General features: G+C 43.3%; 2 protein-coding genes across 8 annotated transcripts in view; both read left to right on the top strand.

Moving 5' to 3' along the window:
• hoxa3a (homeobox A3a) overlaps positions 1-24,327 on the top strand; it is a 35,528-nt gene extending 11,201 nt beyond the window's left edge. Inside the window, exons 1-4 of one of the 7 annotated variants that reach the window (XM_035429975.1) lie at positions 8,468-8,485; positions 14,729-14,789; positions 18,690-19,297; positions 23,008-24,327. In XM_035429975.1, coding sequence (XP_035285866.1) covers positions 18,805-19,297; positions 23,008-23,786 — 1,272 coding nt within the window. In that variant the 5' untranslated portion in view covers positions 8,468-8,485; positions 14,729-14,789; positions 18,690-18,804 and the 3' untranslated portion in view covers positions 23,787-24,327. Of the gene's footprint in view, positions 1-8,467; positions 8,486-9,097; positions 9,208-12,191; positions 12,484-12,929; positions 13,204-13,239; positions 13,258-14,728; positions 14,790-16,123; positions 16,531-18,689; positions 19,298-23,007 lie in introns of those variants that run through there. The other 6 variants (XM_035429974.1, XM_035429972.1, XM_035429973.1 and 3 more) reach the window with 6 other exon arrangements.
• On the top strand, positions 4,991-6,986 carry hoxa4a (homeobox A4a). The gene is made up of 2 exons (XM_035429982.1): positions 4,991-5,459; positions 5,977-6,986. Exons 1-2 carry the CDS (start codon positions 5,054-5,056, stop codon positions 6,294-6,296), a joined length of 726 nt encoding a protein of 241 aa, XP_035285873.1. The 5' UTR covers positions 4,991-5,053; the 3' UTR covers positions 6,297-6,986.
• Positions 24,328-25,901: the final 1,574 nt, after the last annotated feature.

The raw sequence follows: 25,901 nt of genomic DNA on the forward strand, positions 1-25,901 counted from the left end.
TCTAGCTCTGTCCTCATACAGTCAAGCTAGGTAATGCTGTTATTGCTTGCTGGTTTGAGTCAACGTGTCCCTGTCCCATTCGGATGTTAACGCTACCCAGTGACTACAGTAAATGATCGCCATAATGGCTTGACTGATGTTATCTGCCGTTCTAACCAATGGGGAAAAGGCAGCGCCGAGGCCAGACGTCGAATCTATGCGGAAACCGCCCGGCCAGCAGCCACGCTGCGACGCTGGGCGGATGAGCGCGAGGAAAAATGAGGGTCAATAGTTTACGCTCTGAACGCTTCTCTGTCATCTGTTCAGCCAGCGCGAGATGCCACCGTTATAATAGCGATCTTGACTCTCAGTACAAAAGATAAAATAGCTTTGAATTACGCATGTATCACCGTGAACTCCCGGTGAACCCGCGCTGCGGGGTGACCTCGGGTTATGAACCGCCGGTCGCTGGGATCTATAGTCCTCTGGCCCAGCTGGGTCGGTTTGTTATATATATAAAGAAATATATAGATATATCATTGTTGTTAAAGTGTATAAAAATTAATACATTGGCGTATAAAAACTAACATAAGAATGGCGTGTCTTAGAGAAGCATGCTTAAATACAGATTACAGTTTCAATGGTATGGTATCATTCAGACCGCTCAAATTTTTGCAGTTTTTTAAAAATTTTATTTGTTATTATTACAAAGACGTCAGCTGATTCTTCTCAGATAGAACCACATCGAACAAGTCAACTTCAGGGGGCCTGTTCAATCTTAACGCAAGAAACAACATTGCCCGTGTAAATAATCTAATTCGTGGATATTGATTCCAGGATGAAACCGACATTTTTCGATAAATAAAGTAATAAATAACACAATTAGAGTCAATTATGAAAAATGAATAACAATGTTTGAGTGAAAAAGCAATGTGACCTCAAACGCAATTTGCTTCTCAGTCACAACAATTGATTTTTTTTAAAATTCATTAATTTATGTATTTGCTCCAATGAGGTTAGATTGAACATATCGAAAATTTAAATTCTAACACGATTCCAATGAAGCATTCCTATGGAGGAAAAGGGGGGAATTTGAGCAACTGGCCCCAGTTTATGCCAGGCACTGAATCTCACTATTCCCCAAAAGTAACGTTTAATGTGTCATCGGATTTGAATATTCATCCACTCCGTCAAATATTCACAATAGCGCTTCAGTTAAAATTATGAAAAAGGCAATTACAACGAATTAGATTAGGCTACATATTTGAAGAGAGAAAATATTCACTGGCTGACAGTGCACCCTCTACCTCAAAGTATTCAAAAATACTAATGTGTATTGATCTTAATATGTTAAATATTTACTAATGCATATAACAACATGTATGCACATTTTGACACAATGCACGCATTTATTCGTTATGGTAATGGCAATTAAGTTGTAAAATCTTAATTAATATTATTATTATTGTTTATTTGAAGTTTTTTCACCATAAAACAATGATCACTAGAAAACGGCGTCTGATCATTTTTTAACTGCAGGATAATCCCCCGCATTTAATCCAACATTAATCCTTGGCTCATAATTAAACGTCGCCAATGCGTTACTTTTGCAATGCCAGCAAACATTTTCATTCATTTTGTTGATCGCCGACCTCGTCACTATCTTTGAATGCTTGCAATATTCTGATTAGGAAACCTCCCTGAATATTGTCTCTCTACCATGCATTCGGAGACAACGATGACCACTTTTTTATGAGAAGGGATAAAAAAACGAGCCTTTTGTGACAGTTTACTGCGATATCAGCTACAGTTGCAAAATATCTACTTTCTGTCGCTTAAATATGTACAACAGGTGCCGTTAGATGTTCATTGCGAGATGTGTTGTCACGGAAAGCGTAATTCGTTGCCAAACAATTCAAATTAATGTTTTCAATCTACCCCCAAATAAAGAAAGAAATATAGACCAAAAATGTTAAATTTTCCAGGTCAACGCATGCGCTTACGTACATTAAGAGGTCGAAACTGAAAGCCAAAAGTTAATTAAACCAGTTAAGCGGCTATTTCCTCTTTCGTTTCCAGGCGCTCGTTTTTTCCAGTTTTTGTTGAAATTATACCAACAGAACATAGCCTAATGGAGGCTTAAATTAGCCTACTCGCGAAAGCCACCAAGCACCTTTTCATTTAATTTTTATTCTGAATATATATTTTTAAAATCGTAGCTAGGATTATATGGTGGCAACAGTAAAGGTTTATAACTAAAAGGGTGTCGTGAGTATTTCGGTATACGAACCAAATGAGACAACGCTATTTGTTATATTTCAGAATCGGTTCAAAACGTCTAGTCTGTTCATTTAGACTAGTTTTTACGACCATAGAAAATGTGAATTTCCTCCACAGCGGTGATGTGCTAAGAGATTGTGAAGCACTGATTTTTTTTTCTTTGTTTTTTCACTTACTCTCATTCACGTTTCGTCTGTGTTCATGCTGACTGCACACGATACAGGCCTACATCTTTACCCCGGAAACTAAGAGATACAGTCGCACAAGATCTTAAGTGTTTGTTTCTGTTCCGCGGTTGGAACTTAGAACGGCTCTCTGTGACGTATCCTATCACAGCTAACCGCACACGAAGATAAAAACTACACCACGCAACACTCCATCTCATGGATGCACTAATTACATTGCACGCGCAAAACAATTTAGTAGGTGATATCAAGTTTTAATCGAAATGAGCAGCAATAATTGCGATAATCGACAAGAATGTACATAAACTTACTGGCCCGGAGTTTTCTATACCACCTCACCTCTTCTGTGACACTCAAGCTGAAACGAATACATATGTAGAGCGCGAGGATTCATGCAAAGGCCGGGCGGCGGGGGTCATTAATGCTACAACTTCATGGTTTAAAATGGCATTTCTAGGCCGGTTTTTGTCCCTATTGGGGCGCTATTGGTTGTTGACCCGTGCAAAGCGCTCACTTATCTCTTCTGAGCCACACAGGCATTGGAAATACGAAGTCCAAGTATGAGGGGTGAACTTCAGGTCACTGCGTCTAACAAATATGAAAACGTCGCCTCGCAATGGACACGCCTTGTTGTTTAACAAAGACTGTCAATGCGCGAGATTAATAAGAAAATAAAGTGGCGACGGTGTCAGTTTTCGGTCATTTTGAAAGTTGGTGAGGGCTTGTCCGAGGAAGGGAAGGGGGATTCGTTTGTTAGGTTTCCGACGTTCCTGGCTGTTGGCGTAGGCCCCGGTGGTCCTGAGACCGTGTCGCGCGGAAGTTTGCTGTTGATACTCGCGACCCCCGGTTTTCTCGCGGATGAAGAGGCGGATGGTCGCGGGCTGGGGCGGATGAGATAGAGGAGGGCATCCCGATCAGCAGGACACGCTGGGCACGTGGAGATTATGGTCAGGGGGTTGTTTGCTCGTGCTATGCTCCATGTTCATATTCAAATCTGCTTGTGCACGAATTTTTTTTTAAACCTTGTCATTAGATGCCCGTTCGACAGAACCTGTTCTTCGTAACGTGGGACTGTGTCATCAATGGGGAAAAATAGCAAACGAACGATAGTTTGTGGGTAGAAGTCGGGTGATATACTCGTGACTAAATATTCTAGACATGAATGCGTGAATGAACCAACTCTTTATATCAATAGTATTATTCAGAACCATGGCATGAATATACTTTTTATCTGCCTATTAAGTATACGGGTTATGAGAGCAGCAGCAATCTCAAAAACAGCATATAATAATAATAATAATAATAATAATAATTTCCAAATAACGTACTATATTTTAACCATAGCTGTAATTATGTTGTCATTTTTATGTAAGCTAATTATGGGATTGTGTGTTACAGCTTTATATACAAGACCACTTTCCACGTTAAAGTGAGATTTCTTTAAAAAATAAAAAAAAAAGCACACATCGTTTTTCGTGAAGATTAAAGTTCACATAAGATGAGGTAGCAGCCATCCGAAGTGCGGGTAAAACGTCTTTTCATTTGGCTGTTGAAATAAGACCATTTTTATTGTTGAAACAGTTCGGTTGGATTTCGTGTCTTGTCGAATTAGAAAGGACAGATGATTATTCGGTTTATATATTATATATATTCAGTATATTTTTTCTTGTGACCTGTTGTGACAGTAGTGTCCTATTTAATTCCTGCTTCGGCCTAGTTTACTCAAATTGGCCGTTCCGATGTCACAGTCTACGGTTTCAGGCCTTTCTGATTTTCTTTCGTTTCCAACCGACAACACCGGCTGAATGTACACTGACTTTTTATACACTGGCCCTTTTTTGAGAATAACGTATGTTTTCTGTTATTAAAACGCCTATCAGAGATAAATTGTATAGGGTCTGGTCGAGGGATACGTATGCAGCTCTTCGGTGATTTACAGTTTAGTTTTAAATGTGGACTGGCGCGTGCGGAAACCACAACCAATCCACCTTTAGGTTGTGGAGTAGTAACCTGCTCTAATTTTTACGAAGGGATAAGATGCTGTCTTTTCTCAGTTCCAGAGTTAATCCGCAGTCATCAAGAGCGTCAATGCAAAGTTTTACAGTATCAACGAACATACTCCGGACGCCCATTACCACTTTGATTTCTGGGCTATTTGTCACTATTTAACAGTCTTTAACAACTATTATCGAGTAATTTTAATAAATGGTTATCTTGTTATAGGCTAGATAACCACTCACTGACACACCGCCTTATTTTTCACCTTATTTTCTCTATTTTACATGGTTTTGATAGTTAAATGCAGATGTAAAAACAGTAAATGTAATGGAACAGATGCTCTCGGCAAACACATTACATTATATTTTCTTTGTGTATTTTTATCCAATTATGAAAACACCATCGTAGACTGACCGATAAATCTCGTCGAGTCCCAGTCTGGTTTACTATTGGTGTCTGTTTATGCGATGCCCGCAGCGGCGCCTGTTATTGGTGGAGCTTTCCACGTGATCTCCCAACTTTGTACATTTGACAGGGAGGGAGGAGGGTTTCGTGGAGATGAGAAAAACGACAGTGCAATAAAAATTAGTATTATTGCACTTCAGAAATTAATGACCATGAGTTCATATTTGATAAACTCAAACTATATCGAGCCCTCTTTCCCTCCATGCGAGGAATACTCCCAGAACGGCTACATGACCGCCCCTTCAGAATACTACGAACCACCAAAAGCGCCGGGGTTTGCTCATCAGGACGAAGCGCCGTTTCAGCGGACAGACTACCCGGAACCTGGCTACGAATACAACAATGCCCATTCAAACGGACTGGAAGATTTCCCCGGCCACATTCACACCCAGCCCGTCCCGCAGAACCATGATATTCGCATGATTTCCAACGCTGACGAGGGGACCGTCGCTCCAAAAGACTGCAGCCTCTCCAACGAGACGCTTCCGCCCGCGCAAAAGACTAAAGAGCCCGTGGTCTATCCGTGGATGAAGAAGGTGCACGTTTACACGGGTAAGTTACGATGTCAGTGTGAAAATGGAACCCTGGCCGTCCGCGAGCCCAACGGAACGTGCGAACGCCCATTACAGCAGCGGCCCCATTCAGGATATTTACGAGCGCCGAGCTGTTAGGTCGGTAATTAAAGACCCTCGTAAATTTTATTGGTGTGTTCCTCTGCAGGAGTCGTGTGCCGTCGCTGCTTTTAAGCGAAACTATCTCTCTTATTCTGGACGGCAGCCAAGACACAATATCCCCGCTGTTTTCTAGACGATTTTAATAGCTTGGATATGTGTGTGCTGGGACATTACGTCACCAAATTAGACACTTCGGGGTCATATTCGAATGCAAATCGGAATATCTTACTTGTAAAATATATAATCCGTCGTTCCCTCTGAACACAATGCGTGTTTCTGTGACATGTTTTGTTTCCGTTGTAATATAGGCTGTTCTTTAGTTGGAAATCCCCATCTTTTAGACGTGGCGTAAATGAATGTAACCGTAACACCTGCTTGCTTTTGCCTGTGTCTAGTTTGCCCGAACTACAACGGAGGACCGCCCAAGAGGTCCCGCACCGCCTACACCCGGCAGCAAGCTCTGGAGCTCGAAAAAGAGTTCCATTTCAATCGTTACTTGACCAGACGCCGGCGCGTGGAGATAGCGCACACGATGTGCCTGTCCGAGCGTCAGGTCAAGATATGGTTTCAGAATCGCAGAATGAAGTGGAAGAAAGACCACAAGCTGCCGAACACTAAGATCCGGTCCAGCAGCTCTTCTTCCGGAAAGCAGCACGTCAAAACACCTCCTCACCAGACTGAACTGCCCCCAACGGCCTGTGCCGCGCGCCTATAGTTTACAGTTTCCTGAAGATTGCCGGGCAAGTGGACTGAGAAAGCTTGCGGCGGCTGCGTTTGGATCAGTTCTAAATGGAATTTAAACTCAACATTCACGCATTTACTCTGAAATGATGGACACCTCTTCCTCCCTCCCATCCTCCGTCTTTACTGCTTCATTTCTGTCGCGCTTGTTGCACAGGATAGCATGTGAATGTTTTTTTTTTTTTCCTCTCATATAAAAACAACAGAAAAAAACGTGTAAAGACACTGCACGGGCCTGTCTTTTGCGGATGCCGAATTGATATCAGTGTCTGCGGAAACATGGAAACTGAGATGCGTTCTCGAGAAGAGCGTCGCACTGTTGTTCTAGACGTGCGAGTTCGTGTCTCGCTTAGGTGACTGAGTCGTGTAAATAAAGACAAATCGATAGAAACCCATCTGCAGTAAAATATGTGTGTACGTATTGTAGATCCCATGGACGTTTCGCCCTCTACGAGACCCAGTTTGTGCGCGTTTGAGTGTTCGTGAGTGATGTGATTAACATTGTGCGTTGTTGCTATCAGTGGTAGTTGTTATGTTGAATTTGTTGACGATGTCGTGTATTCTAGAATAAACAAGAGCAAAAATAAAATGTATTTAAAGGTGTTCCACTTTGAGCACGATGTGTTCTTTGGACGTCGGTTAAATCTCAGCCAGTCATAGTTCACAAAGTTCTTGTTTATTTTGACACGGCGGGCAATAAACAAACACAAACCGGTGCAAACCGTACGGCTTCTGTTTTACAGCTCAGTGTAATACATACTGTCATTCTGTAAGGGAACCCCTTTCTGTGTTCGCCGTGGTGTTCCTTTTGTTGAATGCAAGCGCTCCCCTTCGAAAAGGCCGCAGAATTGGTTTAAACGGCCCTGCAGCTTCTGTGTAGTAGAAATAGGGAGTTATGTGCGCAATGTACTCACCCATTTACTGGGCAAACATACGGAAAACGCGTTTGAACTGCCACTGCGCAGACTAGAACCTCGCTATGATGAATTAATGGTTGGATAAAGAGGAAAAAATCAGTTTGCGCACTTTTATATAAAAAAAAAAAACTATGTAGCCATAATAACATGGAAGAACTCGAGTGATTAAATACAGCCGCTCTATTCGGAAAGTTGGCTCTTATAAATTTTCTAACGGTTTTACGCCTGTGAGAAAAATAAGACCAGGTCTACCAGTTGAATGTACGCACCCATGGACAGACCGACACACACACACGCACACACACACACACACACACAAACACACACACAGCTATATGTGTGTGTGCGTGTGTGTTTGTGTGTTTAAAGATATACGTATTGAGAAACAGTAAACAACATAGGGTGAAGAACGTTGTTCAGTTATTTTTGTGATTCTTGTTTAATGGTCAACATAAATTTCCATGCTTCTTTTTTTTACCAGTACAATTTATAATTTTAGTTCGAATGTCACGTGGCACGATAAGCTAAATTATCATATATGAATAAATTGCTGTTTTTGTTCTGGTAGTGTTTATGTGTTTTCACATAAGAACATACACATATATCATAACAAATCAAACCATTCAGCCATTGTAATCTCTCCATTTACCAATATAAACAATGGTATTTACGAACCATTGACTATATTGACAATGGCATAGCTATATGGTCAACATACATTTTATTTTGTGAAGAGTCTTATTCAAACGTCATTAATTAATTGTAATTCGAAATTATTTATTTGTCTACGACTGAAACATTCGTAAATGTTATCTTTCAGGATAATTTGAACGAACAGTAGTGACGGGGAAATTATCTGGGAAACCGTAGTTTATAGGTATTGGGTTTTCCCCGTACTACAATTGTAATCATGTCGTTTGTGTGTAAACTATGTTGTGCGTTGTCATACAAATAATAGGCATCTATTTGGAAAAAAAACTTTAACTTAAAAAGTTGTTCTGAAAATATACCGAGGCCTATTTCAGTGTTCGCATCCTCTAGTTGCCGGGCAAATTTGTCTTGTGGGCACGAGCTGGCGTGAGCTTGTCTCCGTACCTGCTTCGGTGAAACTTGGGAAGGGTTCGTCCAGAGGTCAAGCTTCTGTCCAATTATCAAACTAGAATGGCCGCCATGAACTCTGACCTTTCCGCTCATTGTCTATTCCTCCCCATTTTATACTCAAGGCGATATGGGGACAGACGTGTGGGTATGTCTATACACCGAGTTATATCAATAGAGAACAATAACGGCAATAATGTTTATTAGGAAACAAGGACGAGCACCCGGCAGCACAGCATCTAGGATTATTGGGGAAGTGTAGTCCTCGGCTTCGCAATCGTGTGACTTTTCTCTTTAAGGAAACGAATTGGCTTTTTCGTTTCAATCCAATGTGCTATTGTAATTCAAACTGCAAATTAGAAAACAAATTCAAGTGTAAAATTAATAGCACAAAAACCAATGCTACACCGAATGGGGGAATATTTGGGAATTTACAAAAAACAAAATAACGTCTAAATTTCCATTATTGTGTGTGACTGGGAATGGTGATTCTGAGGCTTGGCTTCGGCCCTGTCTGTCTTACCTCGTGCATGAACGTTCAGCGTATTTTTCCCACTCAGATTTGAACACAATCAATTGACGTTTTATATGCTACCTAAACGCTGGGAAACCCTGTGAATTTAAGTGAATTGCAATTTGGGAAACGCGTAGGCAGAGGATACCCACAGCCGCCCTGTGTTGAAATTTTATCTGTGCGCTCACGTGACTCATTAAATAATTAATGCACGAGGTCAGAAATAGATATGAAGTCGCCAGTATTTTCACTCGATTGTGGTCTTCGGCGAGGTGCGATTCGGGGTCCCCACTACCTGGCGCTATCCTTCTCTCTCCCGCCGGCGAGAATGGGAACAGGGAGCAGCGTGTCCTAGTGTAAGTACCGCTTTTGTTGCAGTGTGTGTGCTACTGATGCTATTTGACTTCACCTAGTCGGTCACCTACCCAGGAATTTAGAGACAAACAATATTTTCAGAGTACGACCAAAAGCAGAGGAATTTCTGGCTACTCTTCTATTATTATTATTATTATTATTATTATTATTATTATTATTATTATTATTGGTTGTTGTAGTCGGTCTGTTGGTCTTCTTGTATGCTTCCCGGATAGCTGTACCGCCTTCCGCTGGGTTTCCCGGAGGAAGGTAGGGCGGCCGTTGGATGCCTAACTGTATTTATGTGCAGCTGTTAGTCTCTCAAAATGCCACGCGGCAAGGTGAGCTGTGATTTGAAGACGTCTGATTGAAGGCGATCATATGCCGTGAGGCTCGTGAGCGTAGTTTTCTTTTCGTGTACAGAGAGAAAACGCGGGAACGCGCAGAATGTAGAACTACAACACACACAACGTTTCTTTTATGGGGTTTTTTATATCACTAATCACATCACTACTCTAGTAAAAATCGGCCAGAATTGATTGGACCGCTCCGAATCGTTAAAGAAAGTCATTGTGTCTCATTACCTTGTAACATATAGCAGCCGCAACTTATTTTATGAAATTGTAAGTTTGAAAGCTATTACGAAAGCAGTGAGCAAAGGAAACAACGTTTTAATTCGGCTAAACATCTACATTAAATCAACAGTTTTTCAGTTCATTTAAAACGTATTTCTATTTTTATTTTGCCAATCCTCCTTTGATGTAAATGTTTTTACCTTGTTATTCTTGTACTACACATCTGTTCGGAATCAAATACCTATGTAGGCTACTATATAGTCTACAACCGTTCAGCTACAGGTGCTTAGACAGTTCTACGTACTTGAAAAATGTTATTTTATATTTGTTACGTTGGTCATATCAGATAATGCAATGCATAAAACTGCAAGGTGGGCAACTATGCAAGCTTTGATGTGATGATTAGATAGGGAATTGTTGTGAGGCGAGTTAACCGCAATAGTTTAATGTTTGTACGCGTTTATTTTAATATTTTGGCTGATGTTATAGGGGGAAAACGGAACTGCACTTTTTTATATTAACTATAAGAAATTTCAAGAAAAATGTCCCACGAACATACAGACTATTAAGGTCAACAGATACATTTGTTAAAATAAAAATGGCTACTGCACGCTCGCTGGCGGCTAGGCGCTATCCGTGGAAAGTTATGGAACAAAAGCCGACTCCAGTGGAAAGGTTAAACATTTACAGCGCTTCCTCGCGCCAGACTGGTAAACGCAGTGTACCAGAAGAGAAACAAGAACAAAGCAAAAATAAAATAACCCATAATAAGCTCAGAGTGCGATTTGTTATTATTATTATTATTATTATTATTATTATTATTATTATTAGTAGTAGTAGTAGTAGTAGTAGTAGTAGTAGTAGTATACTAGAATGAGAAAAGAAGAAAGAATAATGTTTTACTATAAGCTAAGCTGTTAACGTATATTAAATTCAAATGCACTTGACTGCAAAGTGTTTTCCAGGTTTCAGAAAATGTCACATACATGTATACATGGTGGAAAAATATATCGTGAATAAGCTGTATGTTTAGCCGGGTACACATCAGACACACGCAACACAGGACTGAACTCTGAATTGAAGTTTAATGTCGATGTTCACCTGCATTTACATTGACATATGAGAAGGATAACGGCGGCCAAACTTCCTTAATGCACGCGGCCGGATCAGTGGTAGAGGACCGGCGCTTACAGCTCGCTTTACCGCTGATGGTGCCCGATGTAAACGGTTGTGCAAGTGCTATCTTCAGCTGAGTGTGCCGGTAACCTTAGCTGCGCAGTTATAGCTCTCCGTGTCAACACTCTGGGATGATACGGCCAGCCCGTTGGCAAGGGTCCAAGAGCGGGGCCGCCTCTGTGCCCGCTGGTTCTCCCCGCTCCTCAGTCCATTCACAGCATGATTCAGGTCACAACAGCAACGACCCTCACCCCAGTAGGCGAAGCTGCCCAGTCGCAAATAAGTCCATGTCGTGACCCCCCCCCCCCCCCCCCCCTCTCTTTTTAGTCTCTCCGTGGCAGTTGTCCACGCACATGCTCCAGGCGTCCGTTACAGATTCAAGGGTGGGGTCGCGGGCATATCTCTGCCCGTTTCATCCACGCAGAGCGCTTGCCCGAGACTTCCAGTCCACGTGCCCCACGGTGCTGGCGGAGTAATCAGAACATCCGGCGGTCTGTAAAGCACTCTAAAGTTGAGCAACATTTCCGTTTACATTATGCGGTATTCCGGAGCTTACAAACTGTCCCGGTCAGTCCAGAAACAAACTGAAACTTCATCCGGCTTAAAAAAAAACCCAGGCTAAGCGGAGATAAAATGTAGAATATTGATTTTTATTTGAAGAAAAACTGTTCTCGAGCGCTATAAAAATGAAATTCTTTGTTCCGATGAAGTTTACTGGCATTCGACTGCAATCAGAACGTGAATTGCTGTGGAACACTGCTCCAGCGAGACCGTTCAAACTTGGCTGTTCTCTAACTTTTGAGAGGACAAAGACTGTTGACCGTGTGTGCGCGCGAGCGATGGCGCTGGTGACCGGGCTACAGTGATTAATGTCCCACTGACCGCTCCGCACCCGCGTGGCGCGCCCGGAGACGGCAACTCCGTGTTGACGGAAATATAGAGACGGGGGAGCTGAGAAGGGCATCAGGCAGACTGTTTGCTCAGACCCCCTCATCAATTAACGTTTCAAAAGTTACTGGATAAGCCGACTGAACTCCGTTTATAGCGCCTTCAAGTTAAGCGTAATGTCGCTCACTTTGACTTAAAGCCAGTTTGAAAGTCACCAGTTTCCTGTTGTGTGTGTGTGTGTGTGTGTGTGTGTGTGTGTGTGTGTGTTTCTGTGTGTGTTGATTCGATTTGAAATACAACCTGTAGCTTGAAATCTATTGGTCCATATAAACTTAGGTTATTATGCGATTGGGGGCTTTCTGTGGGCGCGGAGGAGTTTCCGCGTAGCCTCTTGCTCTTCCGCTCCAAGCGAAGCTGAGCTCAGCTCCCATGGTTTCAAACCTATAATTTCCAGCATCACTCAACCCGGTTGTAGGAAATGCGTAAGCGCAGGTCGCGCGGCGGGACTCCACGGACTGCGGTGGGATGGAGACCTCAGTCTGAGCTGCGTTCGGACAGCTCCCCACGCCGCGCGCCGCGCACTCGCACTCGCGCTCGGTCCCCACTGCCCACCGAGGAGCCCGCTTTGCGTTTTGTCAGGTAATTATGAGACATTTGATTTTCTTTTACTGCCACCGTGTACCGAGTGGGAGGAGGAGGAGGGGTGGGGAGCGCGCGCCGCACAATGGCCCCATAAAAAAAGAGGCGACTTTATGTGTTGAGTGATAATCACGCCACCCATTAGGGGCTTCCTCGAGGAAAAGCCCTCTCCTGTCGCGTGTAAATTATAACACTGCTGCGCTGAACATTCCCAGCGACGCGCGGCGCTGTACAGCCAAAGAACAACACCACACCACCGAATTACAGCACATTCATTTCACTTGCACAAAAATAGACGATTTCCTTTAAAAAATAATAAATTAATAAAAATTTAAAAACAGCCGCAACTCTCGATCGTAGCGATGTTGTGTAGAGTCTTAAATAGGCTATATTTCCCAGTCCATTTTGGGGGTTGGTAATGAAGAATGCCTCCTTTAATGATTCACAGATTCAACTAAAAGGATTTAAGTTGACGTCGCACCACGTGAGTGAACGCATAATACGGCACATTAGAGTGTCACGGGGAGCAGGAGACCCGGTCCGACTGCACGGGGCTGATACCCGCTTTCCCGTCAGTACTCGTCCGGCTCCGAACGCTTTACATGAGAGGCGCGTGCTTCGTGGATGACGCTACAACCGCTCTCGCGGCTGGATCTGTTTTTTTTTCTTCCTCGCGGAGAAAGAGAGTCCCTCGTCCGGGAGGATGGATTTTATTTTGAGGTATTTCCGCTGATTGTTCATTACTCTCCTGAGTTATTGCTTTTCAAGGCAAAGGTCAGTAACCGGGTCCAGGGCTTACGCAGAGAACACGGCGCATACATCCATAACGACTCCACTGATGGAGGAAGTTTTGTTTCCAGCGCGAGACGGCTATGGCCGTACCAAAACACTGTTTGCTACAACAATTACGGCGGCATGATCTTGTAAACACACGGCGCTCTCATTAATCCTGCCTTGATACGTAAATATTACCCTTCAAATTCACGTTAATCCGAGCGATAGTGTGACGGCCGATTAGTTTTTAAGAAAGCATATCCGTTTACACGTGTTTGCGTCTGCTTCTGTATTTGTGTGTGTGTGTGTGTTAGAATCAATAAAACAATTAAATGCATTTTTTGGGATTTAAATTAGGATACAATAAAAATGGCCAGTTCATTCGCTGCTTTTATTCGTGCTATTCAACGTGCAGCACGGGCCTTTTGTTGGCTTGCTTTGGGTCGGTAAATAAATCAATCATATTAATGTGAGGATAGTATGATATCTTCGGATAAAGAGCCGTTAACGGCGGGAAGGCACAATGCCACATAACGGCCATCTCTGGACGCTATAAATACTATAAACAGATCAATTTGTGTACTGCACAGGTGTGTTCGGGGAAGAATAAATCAAGTAGCATAACGTTTAAAAAAAGGAAAACACAATAAAGAAAAGCGGCGGTCTGTGTTCCACCAGGAAAATGGGGCTATAATGTAATATGGAGTGCCATCCGCGAGCTCCTCGGCCGCGTGGGGGTCACGGCGCTGCTCGTGATTTATGTCTCTGGGACTGAGGGCAGACTCTGCCGCGAGAGCTAGTCAGAGAGCTGGCTAATGGCTTTTCGATCCGAATTCAGTGGTTACAAACCACAGACCCCCATTATTATTATTATAATAATTATTATCATGATGATTGTGATGATGATGACCATTATTATTATTATTTTATTATTATTATTATTATTATTATTATTATTATTATTATTATTATTATTGATAGTAGTCATAGTCGTGACGGGGATAGCAGTTGTATTTGCCTATATTTCATGTGCTTTATATAATTTTCTAATGTATATTTTTAAATAAATCCAATTAAAATACATGTAGTGTTCTCTTACTCGACAACCCAACGCTGATGTAAAATTAAATTTGTTTAGGTTAGAGTGGCGATATAAATAGAAATGTCCTGACCATTTGATATAAGTAGATGGCTTCACATTAAGCAGAAAAGGTGTGATAAACAAGGGAACAAGGGTAGAAACGGGTAGCTATGCACTTGTGCAAGGATGGAACGATGATGACGGATAATATCACTGTTTCTATTTTTCTTTCAGTCTCAAATAAAAAACCTTCGAACACGTGACGTAGCCAGATTAAATCACTTCATTGTGTGTTCCGCTTGACATAGAATATGTTGTATGTAATTGTTCATGTTAATTTGTAATTTTTAAATGAAATTGAAAAAGTTTTTTTTAATTTTTTTTGTACAGATTCCCCAAAAAATAAAATACTCGCGACCCACGGCCTTGGAGGGAACCTGTCTCATTTTAGGTAAGTGAAAACATTTTACCAGTGAAAACCGTGACTGCCTTTCGGTTTTAATTATTATTTTACTCTTATTATTATTTTTAATTAGTGGATTTGTTAAAACCAGACATAAAGGGCGAGTTGTCCTGGATACAGTGGAACCGTGAGAAGACGAAAGGGGTCATTTTGTCTTCTCCACATGTTTTTTAGTGCGTAATTTGTCACTGTGAGGCAGAAGAGGTTTTAAAATCCACACCTCAGTAACACGCCTTCTCTGAAACACCTCGGAGCACCAGCGTCATTCTTTTGCTAATTCACTTTCCCCATGAAAAAATAACATCTCGGCGCAACGGCGGCAACGAACTTTATTGAAATTTATCTGGGGCGCCCCTTTGATCTTTAGCTCCAGCCGCGAGGCAAAAGGGGATTCACGCGCTTTTGACATTTAACCCGGCTCTTTGCGCGGTATTAAAGAAAAAATCCGAATCAGCACTAAAATAATACAAAGCAGTAAATAATTATCCAGAGGGGCCTTTCTGTTAAATTGCTCCTCCGCTGTTTGCTGAATTGCTCACGTGAGGGTTTTTTGCACCCGTCTCCCCTCCTACGCCGCGCGGTCCGCTGAGTTTTGCGAGGCTTTGTGAGGCTCTACCTCTCTCGTTCTATTTTCGACGTGTTTACTGCCTTGATGCATGAAGCCATAAATCTTGGGTTTGGCCAGAAACGACACAAAGGCATTCGTATGCAGAGGAGTCCCCCGCGCATGTTCTTTCTGTTTCAAGCCGTCCTCGCGCCGCGTTTTCCCCTCGAGCCACTGAAAATGGGACTTCCTCAACACCCTCCCGAGAACCGGAGTTTGATTTGTGGCGTTTTTATTGCCTGTTTTATTTTCTTAATGTACGCCCTCACGTTGACACAGTTCACTATATTAATTACATAAGTGGGTCCATGTATTGCTTAATTGTTAGATTGTTAAGCTGTATCAATAGTCAATGGAACGCAGAGAATACATTTATTTTAAAATTAAAAATAGCAAAATATATAAAATTCATATCTTAGTAGGCTACCTTTATTTTACAATTTAGCATATATATGTGTATATATATATATATATATATATATATATATATATATATATATATATATATATATATATATACTTTTAAAAAAAGATCAACGACGACAATCACATACAACAGCTTAGTGGGCAAAGATAATCCACAGTTGCCTTAACAAGGTGTTTGGATTGCAAAACAGTTTGTGTTTCCATATTACTCGGGTGCACTGGGTGGAGAATATTTCAATACGCGCGAGCCCGGTGCGTCCGAAGACCTCGTTCATTTGCATAATGTTTCTTGTCTATGGTGACGCTGTGTTTCGGGGGAGTTCACTGGCGCCTGTACGGCACTTCTGTGAAGAGTAACACTCAAAGGCAGCTCGCGCTGCCTTTAATATTGGTATGAATCATGGGCTCTTCTACTGCGCCTGATAAGCGCACGCGCTGGGGCTGATATAGCCGTGACCGGGGCGCCCGTTCTTCCGTAATCTCGGTTCGCCGTTCCATAGCAAAAGAAAGGATTTGTGCCTTTAAAAGAACCCGTTCTTTTTCCTTTTTTTCCCCCTTTTTCGGTTAATGACTCCGGCAAGTGCACGCGCCGTCTGTTGGTATCCTTCGCTAAACTTTCTCTGGACTACTGTTTAATCGATTTTGCCGCTGAATGAGAAAATATTGTGATGTGCTCTGCATTTGTCGTCAGAGGCTAAGGTAAGCAGGCCAGAAATGGGCTATCAGTTGTAAGTGGTGGAGTTTATGTCCCAGTGATTTATGACCGTATGACTTATATCTCGGTTCAAGAAGAGTTCACACGCTCGAGCCTCCTCCCTCACGAGGCCCGATACCCGAATAGTCGCGCGGTGCTTTTCTGTGAACTCTTGCAGATTCCGTCCTTTAATACCGTTTGCGCTCATGAGATCATAACTAACCACAATTAGTGTGTTAATTCGGTGGTTTGACTGGATGTTGGTCACATTTCCATTAATTAAAAAATATATATCGTGGCTAATTCAATTTAATTTTGTTGGCGTAATTATGATATACAGTAGTTGAATTTGTGTTGAATATATGCAATCCATGAAAACAATTTTTTACCATTTTCTGGACACGCTTTGTGTTTTTTCACCAGACCAGTCTGACTGCTACTGTAGCCGTGCATGGACACGTTTGCTTTCAGTCTTGCTACTTGCCATTCCGTTCCTAGTAAAATGGCCTCAAACCATTTACACATATAAACTTACAGCATTATTATCGGGAAATCTATACGTTTTCCAAAAAGGATTCAGTAAAAATTATAAACCCGTAACCGGTAAAACGAGCATACAATCACGGGTAACTGCTTAATTTTCTTTGCTCAGTGAACGGCAGAACGAAGCGTGTTTATGAATAGGGCAAATAGCTAAACGTGGCGTCATCGCTATAATTATGAATAGAATAAAGTTTGACAGTAATACGACATAAAAATAAGGTCACTTTATGTATTAAATATGTATAACATTTTAAATGTTATATACATCAAGGTATGAGAGTGGGCTGCGACTTAATAATAAATTCAGTATGAAATACTGATACATATTAATGCATTTATCTCATGCAGATAATAATTCTGGTATATATATAAACGTTCATATATATATAAACGCACACTGACGATAATTATCACAAGTAATTCGTTGGTTTACATACATATATAATTGTTGATATTGTAATATGCAGTTCTACATACTGTGTTTACCTCGTTTTTAAACAAACATCTCCGCGCTTAATAGCGCTGTAAAACGTGCGGACACGTAACGTTTCTTTAAAAAGTTGTGCCTTTTCTGGCTTTAAGTCGACCAATTCGCTCACCAAACCTATGCGTTCTGGAACCCGCCGCCTCGGATACCGCATTCTCGTGCGGGCACTGGTTACCGAGCCCGCTGACCCCCATACATCACCCGCGCGGCGGCCTCGCGGACAGGAGCCATTATTGTGGGGTTTAGAGTAAAGTTCAGGACGTGGTCATGGAGATGGTCGCCCGGTTTTTCAGGTTCCCCGAGGTCCTCCATCCATCTTTGTTTTACACACGCTGAAAGCGGCGATGCTGGCTGTTCTGTTCATGCAGACGAGCAGGCAACTTCTCCGGCTTTGAGTTTTTGTTTAAGGCCAATTAATTATGCAGCGAGAGCGCACGGAGCATTGCCTGGTAACACGCTGATCGAATCATTAAAATAGACTACTTGAAACTACAACTATTATTATTATTATTATTATTATTATTATTATTATTATTATTATTATTATCATCATAATCATGATCATCATCGATAATAATAATAATAATAATAATAATAATAATAATAATAATAATAATAATAATAATGGTCATGTTATTATTATTGATAGAAGTGTTATTGTGATTTATTGGAATGTCGGTTCGTGACGGTAGATTTCATTACCTTGACGCGTCATTAAAGAGCGTTACCAGACACGGCTAAACCAGTTTAGCGTTGTAATTATTTACTCTCGACGAGGAAACAAGTAGGTTATGTTGTGTGAAACCAGAGGACGGGTTTGCATAAATTTATAGTTACCCTGTGAGGCTATGTTTTATTATTTATTTTTTTGTATAATGTATTTAGAGGGAAATAACAAAGATTAGCACATGAGTTAATCACCAAGTATATTAATTGAATTTTGAGGTTGAGGGTACACTTGGCTTCTACTGTATGTGTCCACCAAGAGGGTAAATTTAAGTTTTTCTACAACAAAAAAAAGAAAACGGTCTCCATATTTCCCCTGTATAGTCTGCGGTGTGTCAGCCGGGCTCTGGGAAGTAAGATGGATCGGCCCCATTTCGGCCGCTCACCGCTGCGTGTGTCGCCCTGCAGGTGCAGCGGACGAGGCCATTGGCGGAGGGGCGTCACGTGACCGCGGCGCCAATGTTATTCTCGGCGGGTGTCAGGACCCTGTCAGTTTGTGAAATAAGCGCTGGGAAGTGGCGAGATGCAGAAGGCGCCCTACTACGAGGGCGCGGCGGCGCTGTACGCCGGCTACGCGTATCAGGGGGCCAACGGCTTCGCTTACGGCCCCGCTCAGCAGCAATATCCCCCCGCCACTCACCCGGAAACTGAGTTCCATCGACCCGACTGCTCGCTGCAGCCCCCCCTCCCCAGCGGCGGGGGCGGGGGCTCCCTCACGCTCCACAAGCCCGGCCAGATCGCGGATATCTGCGCCCCCAACGGAGCGCCCCCCCCTGGGCCCCCACCCGGGCCCCCCGCCCCCGATGTCCCCGACGGCAGTCGAGTGCAGGCTCCCCCCGGCCCGATGCTCCCGTCCTCCCCCGATTCTCCCGCCCAAAACGCCAGCAACGGTCCCGGCCCCCCGCCCGGCACCAAGACCGGCCCGTCCAGCACCACTGCCACCAGGAAGCAGATATTTCCCTGGATGAAGGAGTCCCGCCAGAACACCAAACAGAAAACCAGCTCCTCCAGCACAGGTAAACGTCTCACACACCTGCAGCACAGGTAAACGTCCTATACTCACCTCCAGCACAGGTAATCGTCCCACACACACCTGCAGCACAGGTAAACATCCCACACACACCTCCAGCACAGGTAAACCTCCCACACACACCTCCGACACAGGTAAACGTCCCACACACACCTGCAGCACAGGTAAACGTCCTATACTCACCTCCAGCACAGGTAAACGTCCCACACACACCTCCAGCACAGGTAAACCTCCCACACACACCTCTGACACAGGTAAACGTCCCACACACACCTCCAGCACAGGTAAACATCCCACACACACCTGCAGCACAGGTAAACATCCCACACACACCTCCAGCACAGGTAAACCTCCCACACACACCTCCGACACAGGTAAACGTCCCACACACACCTCTGACACAGGTAAACGTCCCACACACACCTCCAGCACAGGTAAACCTCCCACACACACCTCCGACACAGGTAAATATCCCAAACGCACCTCCAGCACAGGTAAACCTCCCACACACACCTCCGACACAGATAAATATCCCAAACGCACCTCCAGCACAGGTGAACGTGTCTGTGGTAGTGGGGTTCCAAGCGAGTCACCCAATACTTGACGAAACTTTGTGGAATTAATGATTTATTTATTAACCTCTGTGAGGTTGGGCTGACAAAGAACATGTGCTCTTTTACAGCAGCACCCTGTTAACCCCCCCACCCTACCCTTCATGTCATTGGAGTATGAATTTGAATGTACAGCTGATTCATTGTTATGAGAATCATTTATGTTTTTTTGTTTTCGGCAAGACATACAGGCGCGTTTTAGTTTTAACAGCAGTGGGGGAAAGCCTCTGTATTTTCAGTCAGAAAGGGCACGTGCTCTCTGTTAGCTGCTGCCCCGCAGGCCGCCGTACCCATGAGCCCCTAATCCAAACAGCGAGCCGCCCGTCTCCTCTCCACCATAAGGCCTCCAAATGTCCTGGTGCGGTTTCAGCGTTAAAACACACACCAAATGTGCTGTTCCTCCTCCTCCTCTTCTTCTTCTTCTTCTGCTCCTCCTCCTCCCGCGTGGCCCTGGGTGGCGTGTGTGTGTGCGTAAAACAAACGAGCCGCAGGACTCCCGTGTGCTCCCGTCGGCCGCAGCGGCGGCGCGCTCGTGATCAAAGAGCCGCGCGTGAGCGTGTGAAGGCCGGGCCGAGCCCATTTGCATGTGAAGACAGCTGTGGCAGCCATGCTGGGGGAAATGGTGTTCACACACAGCCCCTGTCCTGAGCTGCATGTAACCTCACCCTCACCTCAGCACCCCCAGCACACCCCCCCCCCCCCCCCAATATTCTCACACCCCCCTGATGCCCCATCCCCCCCCCACCCCCTCAATCTAAACACACCGCCAGGGCAAAGCCGCAGGCACGGTGCAGATTTATTGCGATTTACGCATCGCTTTTCTCCTGCTCGGCTAGATTGAACTGACCCCTCTCCCAGCCCCACTAAATCTGCAGATCTGCAGTCACATGCTGTATTTTTTTAAAAACACACTTTTTAAGTAATCAAATTTGAAAGGACTCGTGCCGGTCTCTGAGAATTATCACCAAAAATTCTTCATTTTGTTTCCATTTTAGTTTTGTTTACATACATATTTTCATTTCAGGTAGACACTTATCCAGACTGATTTACGCACCTTATTTACATGCAGTCTATTTATCCTGCTTGATATGTAAATAATCAATTGAGGTTAAGCGCTTTGCTCAGTGGTATGAGGGTAATATGCTCTACCCGTGAATTCAAGCCCAGCTATACTACACTGCTGTCAAAAATATTCCCGCAGAACTAAATGCACAATCTAGAGGTTCTTCTAGAATAATTTTGCTCCGCGTATCTGTGAACTATTCAGGAATTGAAAAGCAGATTTTTAAGTCACTTTTACTGGCTGAACGATGTATTTGAAATGATTTTGGGATGATCCCTGAAGACCTTGTGTCTGGAGTCCAAACTTAAAGAGTTTCCCTGAAGTGAGAACACGGTCTGGGTCTCCAGAACCAGAACCAGAACCACAGCGTACATGCAAAGCTCCCACCAGCCAATCCATCAGTTGAAACAGTTATCATAAATTAAAATGTAGACCATTTTGTTTATTATTTGTTTTCTTTTTTTATTTAAATGTAAAGTAACTTGGGGCAGTGCTGAGAGGTGGTGTGGGCAGAGAGAACGTCACCACCGGAGGGCCAGTTGCTGTTCCTCTGTGTTTGTTTAGACATCGTGGTGCCGTGCCTTTTGCGTTTGGATTGAACTGACCCCCATGTTTGCTCAGACCAGGGCTGAAAAAAGAAGCTTGATTTTATCTGTGGCTGAGTTATTTTTAATGTGATTATTGGGATTATGGTTTTTAATGGATATGATTACATATTACTTTACATTACATTACATATGAATAATATAATTATTATTTTACATTAATTATCAATGAATTACAATTATTATTTATGAATACAACATTCTAAGGATTTGTTTTTAAACAATTGCACAAGAGACTTTCAGAGATTGGTATAGGATTCCAATCTGTGTGATATTTTAAATTGAATCAAAGCACTCCCTGGGTAGTTCTAGTTATGTATTTATATAGAAGGACATTATGTTTAATTTAGGTAATTATTCTGAGTTATCACTAATTACATTGATGTAACTTTTAATTATGAATACTCTTATTACCGCTGCTGCTGTGGCAGTCACTGTTGTAATTATAATGATAAAACCAACAACCAAAATATGCCTGTGTTGTAGCTATTGTCACTTAGCATTTTTGTTAACCTTATGAAGAATAGGTTTGGAGTGTTGGAAAAAAAAAAAGTCAGTGTTCTTGAACTCTCATTGCTTTCACCTTCCGGTTGTGATTGTGAGCATTAGAATCTTCAGTTAAGAACATTGTGGTCACACATTTGTACACCTTAAAGGGTTAAAAGCAGCAGGAAAGCTGTGCTTCTGGTTGGTGGTGATGAGGACCCCGCTCTGCCGAGCGTGAGACTCTTCCCCCCCCCCCCACCCACCCCCCCCACCCCCCCCGGGTGGGGGTGTCCCCAGTTTTGGGGGGTGCACAGAAGGAGCCTGTGTCCAGGCTGTGAGCACATTGTGAGAGAGGCCACCCCTGTCCCGGAATAGTCCTGTGAGATTCCCAGCGCTGCTCCTCAGGAACACAGGAAGCCAGGCTGTACAGCAGCAGGATGCAGCTACGGAGAGACACATGGCCCAAAAAGAGCAAGAGCACAAAGGGGTGTTTTTATGATGAAATGTGACGTCTGGGGGTTTGGGGGTCTGGGAGGGGGCGGATGGGGGGGTGCCAGGCTGTTCTTTCTTCACTAAACTGCAATACCACCCCCCCCCCCCCCCCAAAAAAAAAAAAATACACTCACACACATGCACACACAAACACACATACAAGCACATGCATGCGCACACACACAGGAATGTTAAGGCATTTATTTATTTATTTATGCATTTATATGTTTATTTAGGCATTTATTTATTGCAAGTTACAGTGTATTGCAGATTTTCTGCTTTAGAGCAGCCATGGCGGTTTTTCTGTGAAACCTCAAAGCCAGAACAGCATTCATCACGTCTGTGCATTTCCTGTGACTGCTGCTGCGCTGCTGCTGCTCGAGCAGCGTCTTGGTCTCGCGCCGCGGTCGCTGATCTTGTGTTTTCCTCTTCCGTTCAGTGGAGAGCTGCGCGGGAGACACGAGCCCCACCGGATCCGCCGCGTCAAAGAGAGCCCGGACGGCGTACACCAGCGCCCAGCTCGTGGAGCTGGAGAAGGAGTTTCATTTTAATCGTTACCTTTGCCGACCTCGGCGGGTCGAGATGGCCAATTTGCTGAACCTGACAGAGAGGCAAATAAAGATCTGGTTTCAGAACCGCAGGATGAAGTATAAAAAGGATCAGAAGGGAGTGGGGATGATGCCGTCTCCCGGGGCGCAGTCTCCGCGAAGCCCGGTCGGTCCACCCTCGGCGGGGGGGTACCTCAGTTCTATGCACGCTCTCGTCAGCAGCGTTCCCTATGAATCCAGGTCACCCACGTCGTACAATAAGCCTAATCAGAACGCATATAGCATCTCCACCTCATATTCGGCTCCCATAAACAACGCCATGAACAGCTGCCCTCCGTCGCAGAAGAGGTACCCGGGGACTGGCGCGGGCACGCCCGACTATGACACGCACGCCCTTCAGAGCAACCCCGGCTACGGGTCTCATTTGCAGGGAAGCCCGGTTTATGTCGGCGGAGGTTACGTGGATTCTATGGCCAACTCCGGTCCCTCGGTGTTCGGTCTCACGCACCTCCCTCATCCGTCCTCGGCCAACATGGACTACAATGGGGCGATCGCTATGGGCAACAGTCACCACCACGGACCGTGCGATCCGCACCCCACGTACACAGACCTTACACCGCATTACTCTCAGGGAAAGATCCAAGAAGCGCCCAAGCTGACGCATCTGTAACGCAACTGTCCGTGGGGCAGGAAACGCCCCCTCTCGCTGGTCGTATTCTGACCACCGATCCTGCGGCTTTCTTAAAAAAAATAATGAAAAAACAAGAAGAAAAAGGGAAAAATCCTCATTAGCATATGTACCTTCTTTTTTATTTTATAGTTTATTGTGTGATGTAGTTATAGGCCTAGTAGTCATTCTTGTTGCTTGAATGTCTCTATAACTTCGCTGATGTTGTTGTTCCATGCGCATATATCTGGGACATCACGTGGAGGCACAGATATGCATATCTAGCCTTATCGTAAGCTTTTTTTTTCTTAACCAAACAGGGTATATGAACAATTTTATTTTTACAAGATACTTTAATGTGAATTTGTTCTTTTATTTATCCCGCTTTGAAGTATTTTGTTTGCATTTTGTTGCACTTCGGGGGGTCCCTCGTAGAATCTCGCGCCCGGTTGAGAAGGACTGGCGCGTTAGTATCGGGACCTCTTGTATTCTGACGGACTTTTCAACTTTATTTATTTTTCTCTGATTTAAAAAAAAAAAAAAATACAGTTTTGAAGTATTATTTATCCCCATCTGTTCGGAGCGGGGAAAAAAGCACACGGCGCCCGGCTGGAGGTCTCTCCTCGAGGCCGAGCACGTGACGAGCAGTCTGGCATAGCATGGTTTCTTCCCGGGGCTTCTGTCTCTTAACCTATAAAAATACCAGTCATGCAATAAGACTTGAGTGGAAGGAGAACGAGACGTTTTGCGTTTGTTTATTCGAAAGATCGATTTTTATTCGAAGGCAAAAATCATGTTTTTATTGTCTTACATTCCATGCTGCTCCAGTTCTAAGAAATAAAAATTAAAAAAAATATGTAAAAGCATCTCTTTGTATTCATGAACGTTGCTTTTATTTTATATAATAATAATAATAATAATAATAATAATAACAGAATACAACTATTTTCTTGCAATCACCTGCAAGCATTAAAGATATAGAAACCATTTGGTCCTCTGATCAAACGACCCAACACACGGAGATTTACTGGCGCACGCGCGTAAATGTGCGTAAATGTGTGTATTTTAATTAAGCTAGATTATTCTTTTTTATGGTGATTTTATGTTTTCCTCTTCCCGGTGCCTGCGGTCGGTGGAAGAGCGTAATGGGGCCTTGCTCTCCCCCACCCACGCGCGGGGACATCCATCACGCCTAGTCAGCAAGGGGGTTTCAAAGAACCTGAGGGGGGAGGGAGGTTGTGTGGGAGAGAAAGAGAGAGAAAAAGAGAAAAAGGAAATGTTGATTTAAAAAACTGTTTCACGATGTTCACAGAGGGATGTAGTAAAGTATTTTAATGGGGTTTATAGATAAAACTTTAAATAGTAAGGTAGGGTATTTCCCAAGCTTGAAATAAGACCCCCCCCCCCCCCCCCCCCCAACCCCCAAAATCTTCAATATCACAAGTTCAATAAAATTAGCACAAATGTAAAAGTTAATGCGTTTGTGCTTTGATCGCTTTACGTGGGCCTATTAATTTATGAAACCATAAAGCTATTAGTATGATTACAAAGCCTGTCTGCGAATTTATGTCATAAAATGAGAACGCCGTGGAAAGTTTGCAACAGTAGTGAACATCTTTATTCAGTTTTTAGAAATTATTCATGAGCTAAATGTTCATCGTAATTATGTTGTTGTTTAGGCAACGTTGCCCGTGCGCCGGATATTTTAAGAGGTGGTTTCTATTGTTCGATGCAGAGGCAGAGGCCATTTTAAATTTCTAACTTAAAACGATATGAAGGCGCTGTGTGATAATTCATGATCGTTAATAATCTAACAACGGTCGTCTAAAAAAAAGCTACATTTTTATCCAGCCAGCCTTTAAGTGTTTTATTTTGTATTTATCAGACGATTAAACGGTTATTGGTGTTTTTTCACGCAGGAGGCCGTTTCTTGTATATTGAAAACAAACGAAACGGCGCGTGAAACGTATTTATTTTATTTTATTCCATTTATTTCGTTTATTGATGACAACAAAATGTATAAATAGGCATCCCTTGCATTAGTGTTATTTTTCTTTCTAAACGAGGATGGATATGTTGGTAAATTCTCATTTTAAATATTCGCGTTCACACACATTT

This window comes from Anguilla anguilla, chromosome 8, assembly GCF_013347855.1.
Source record: "Anguilla anguilla isolate fAngAng1 chromosome 8, fAngAng1.pri, whole genome shotgun sequence".
Taxonomy (NCBI): Eukaryota; Metazoa; Chordata; class Actinopteri; order Anguilliformes; family Anguillidae; genus Anguilla; species Anguilla anguilla.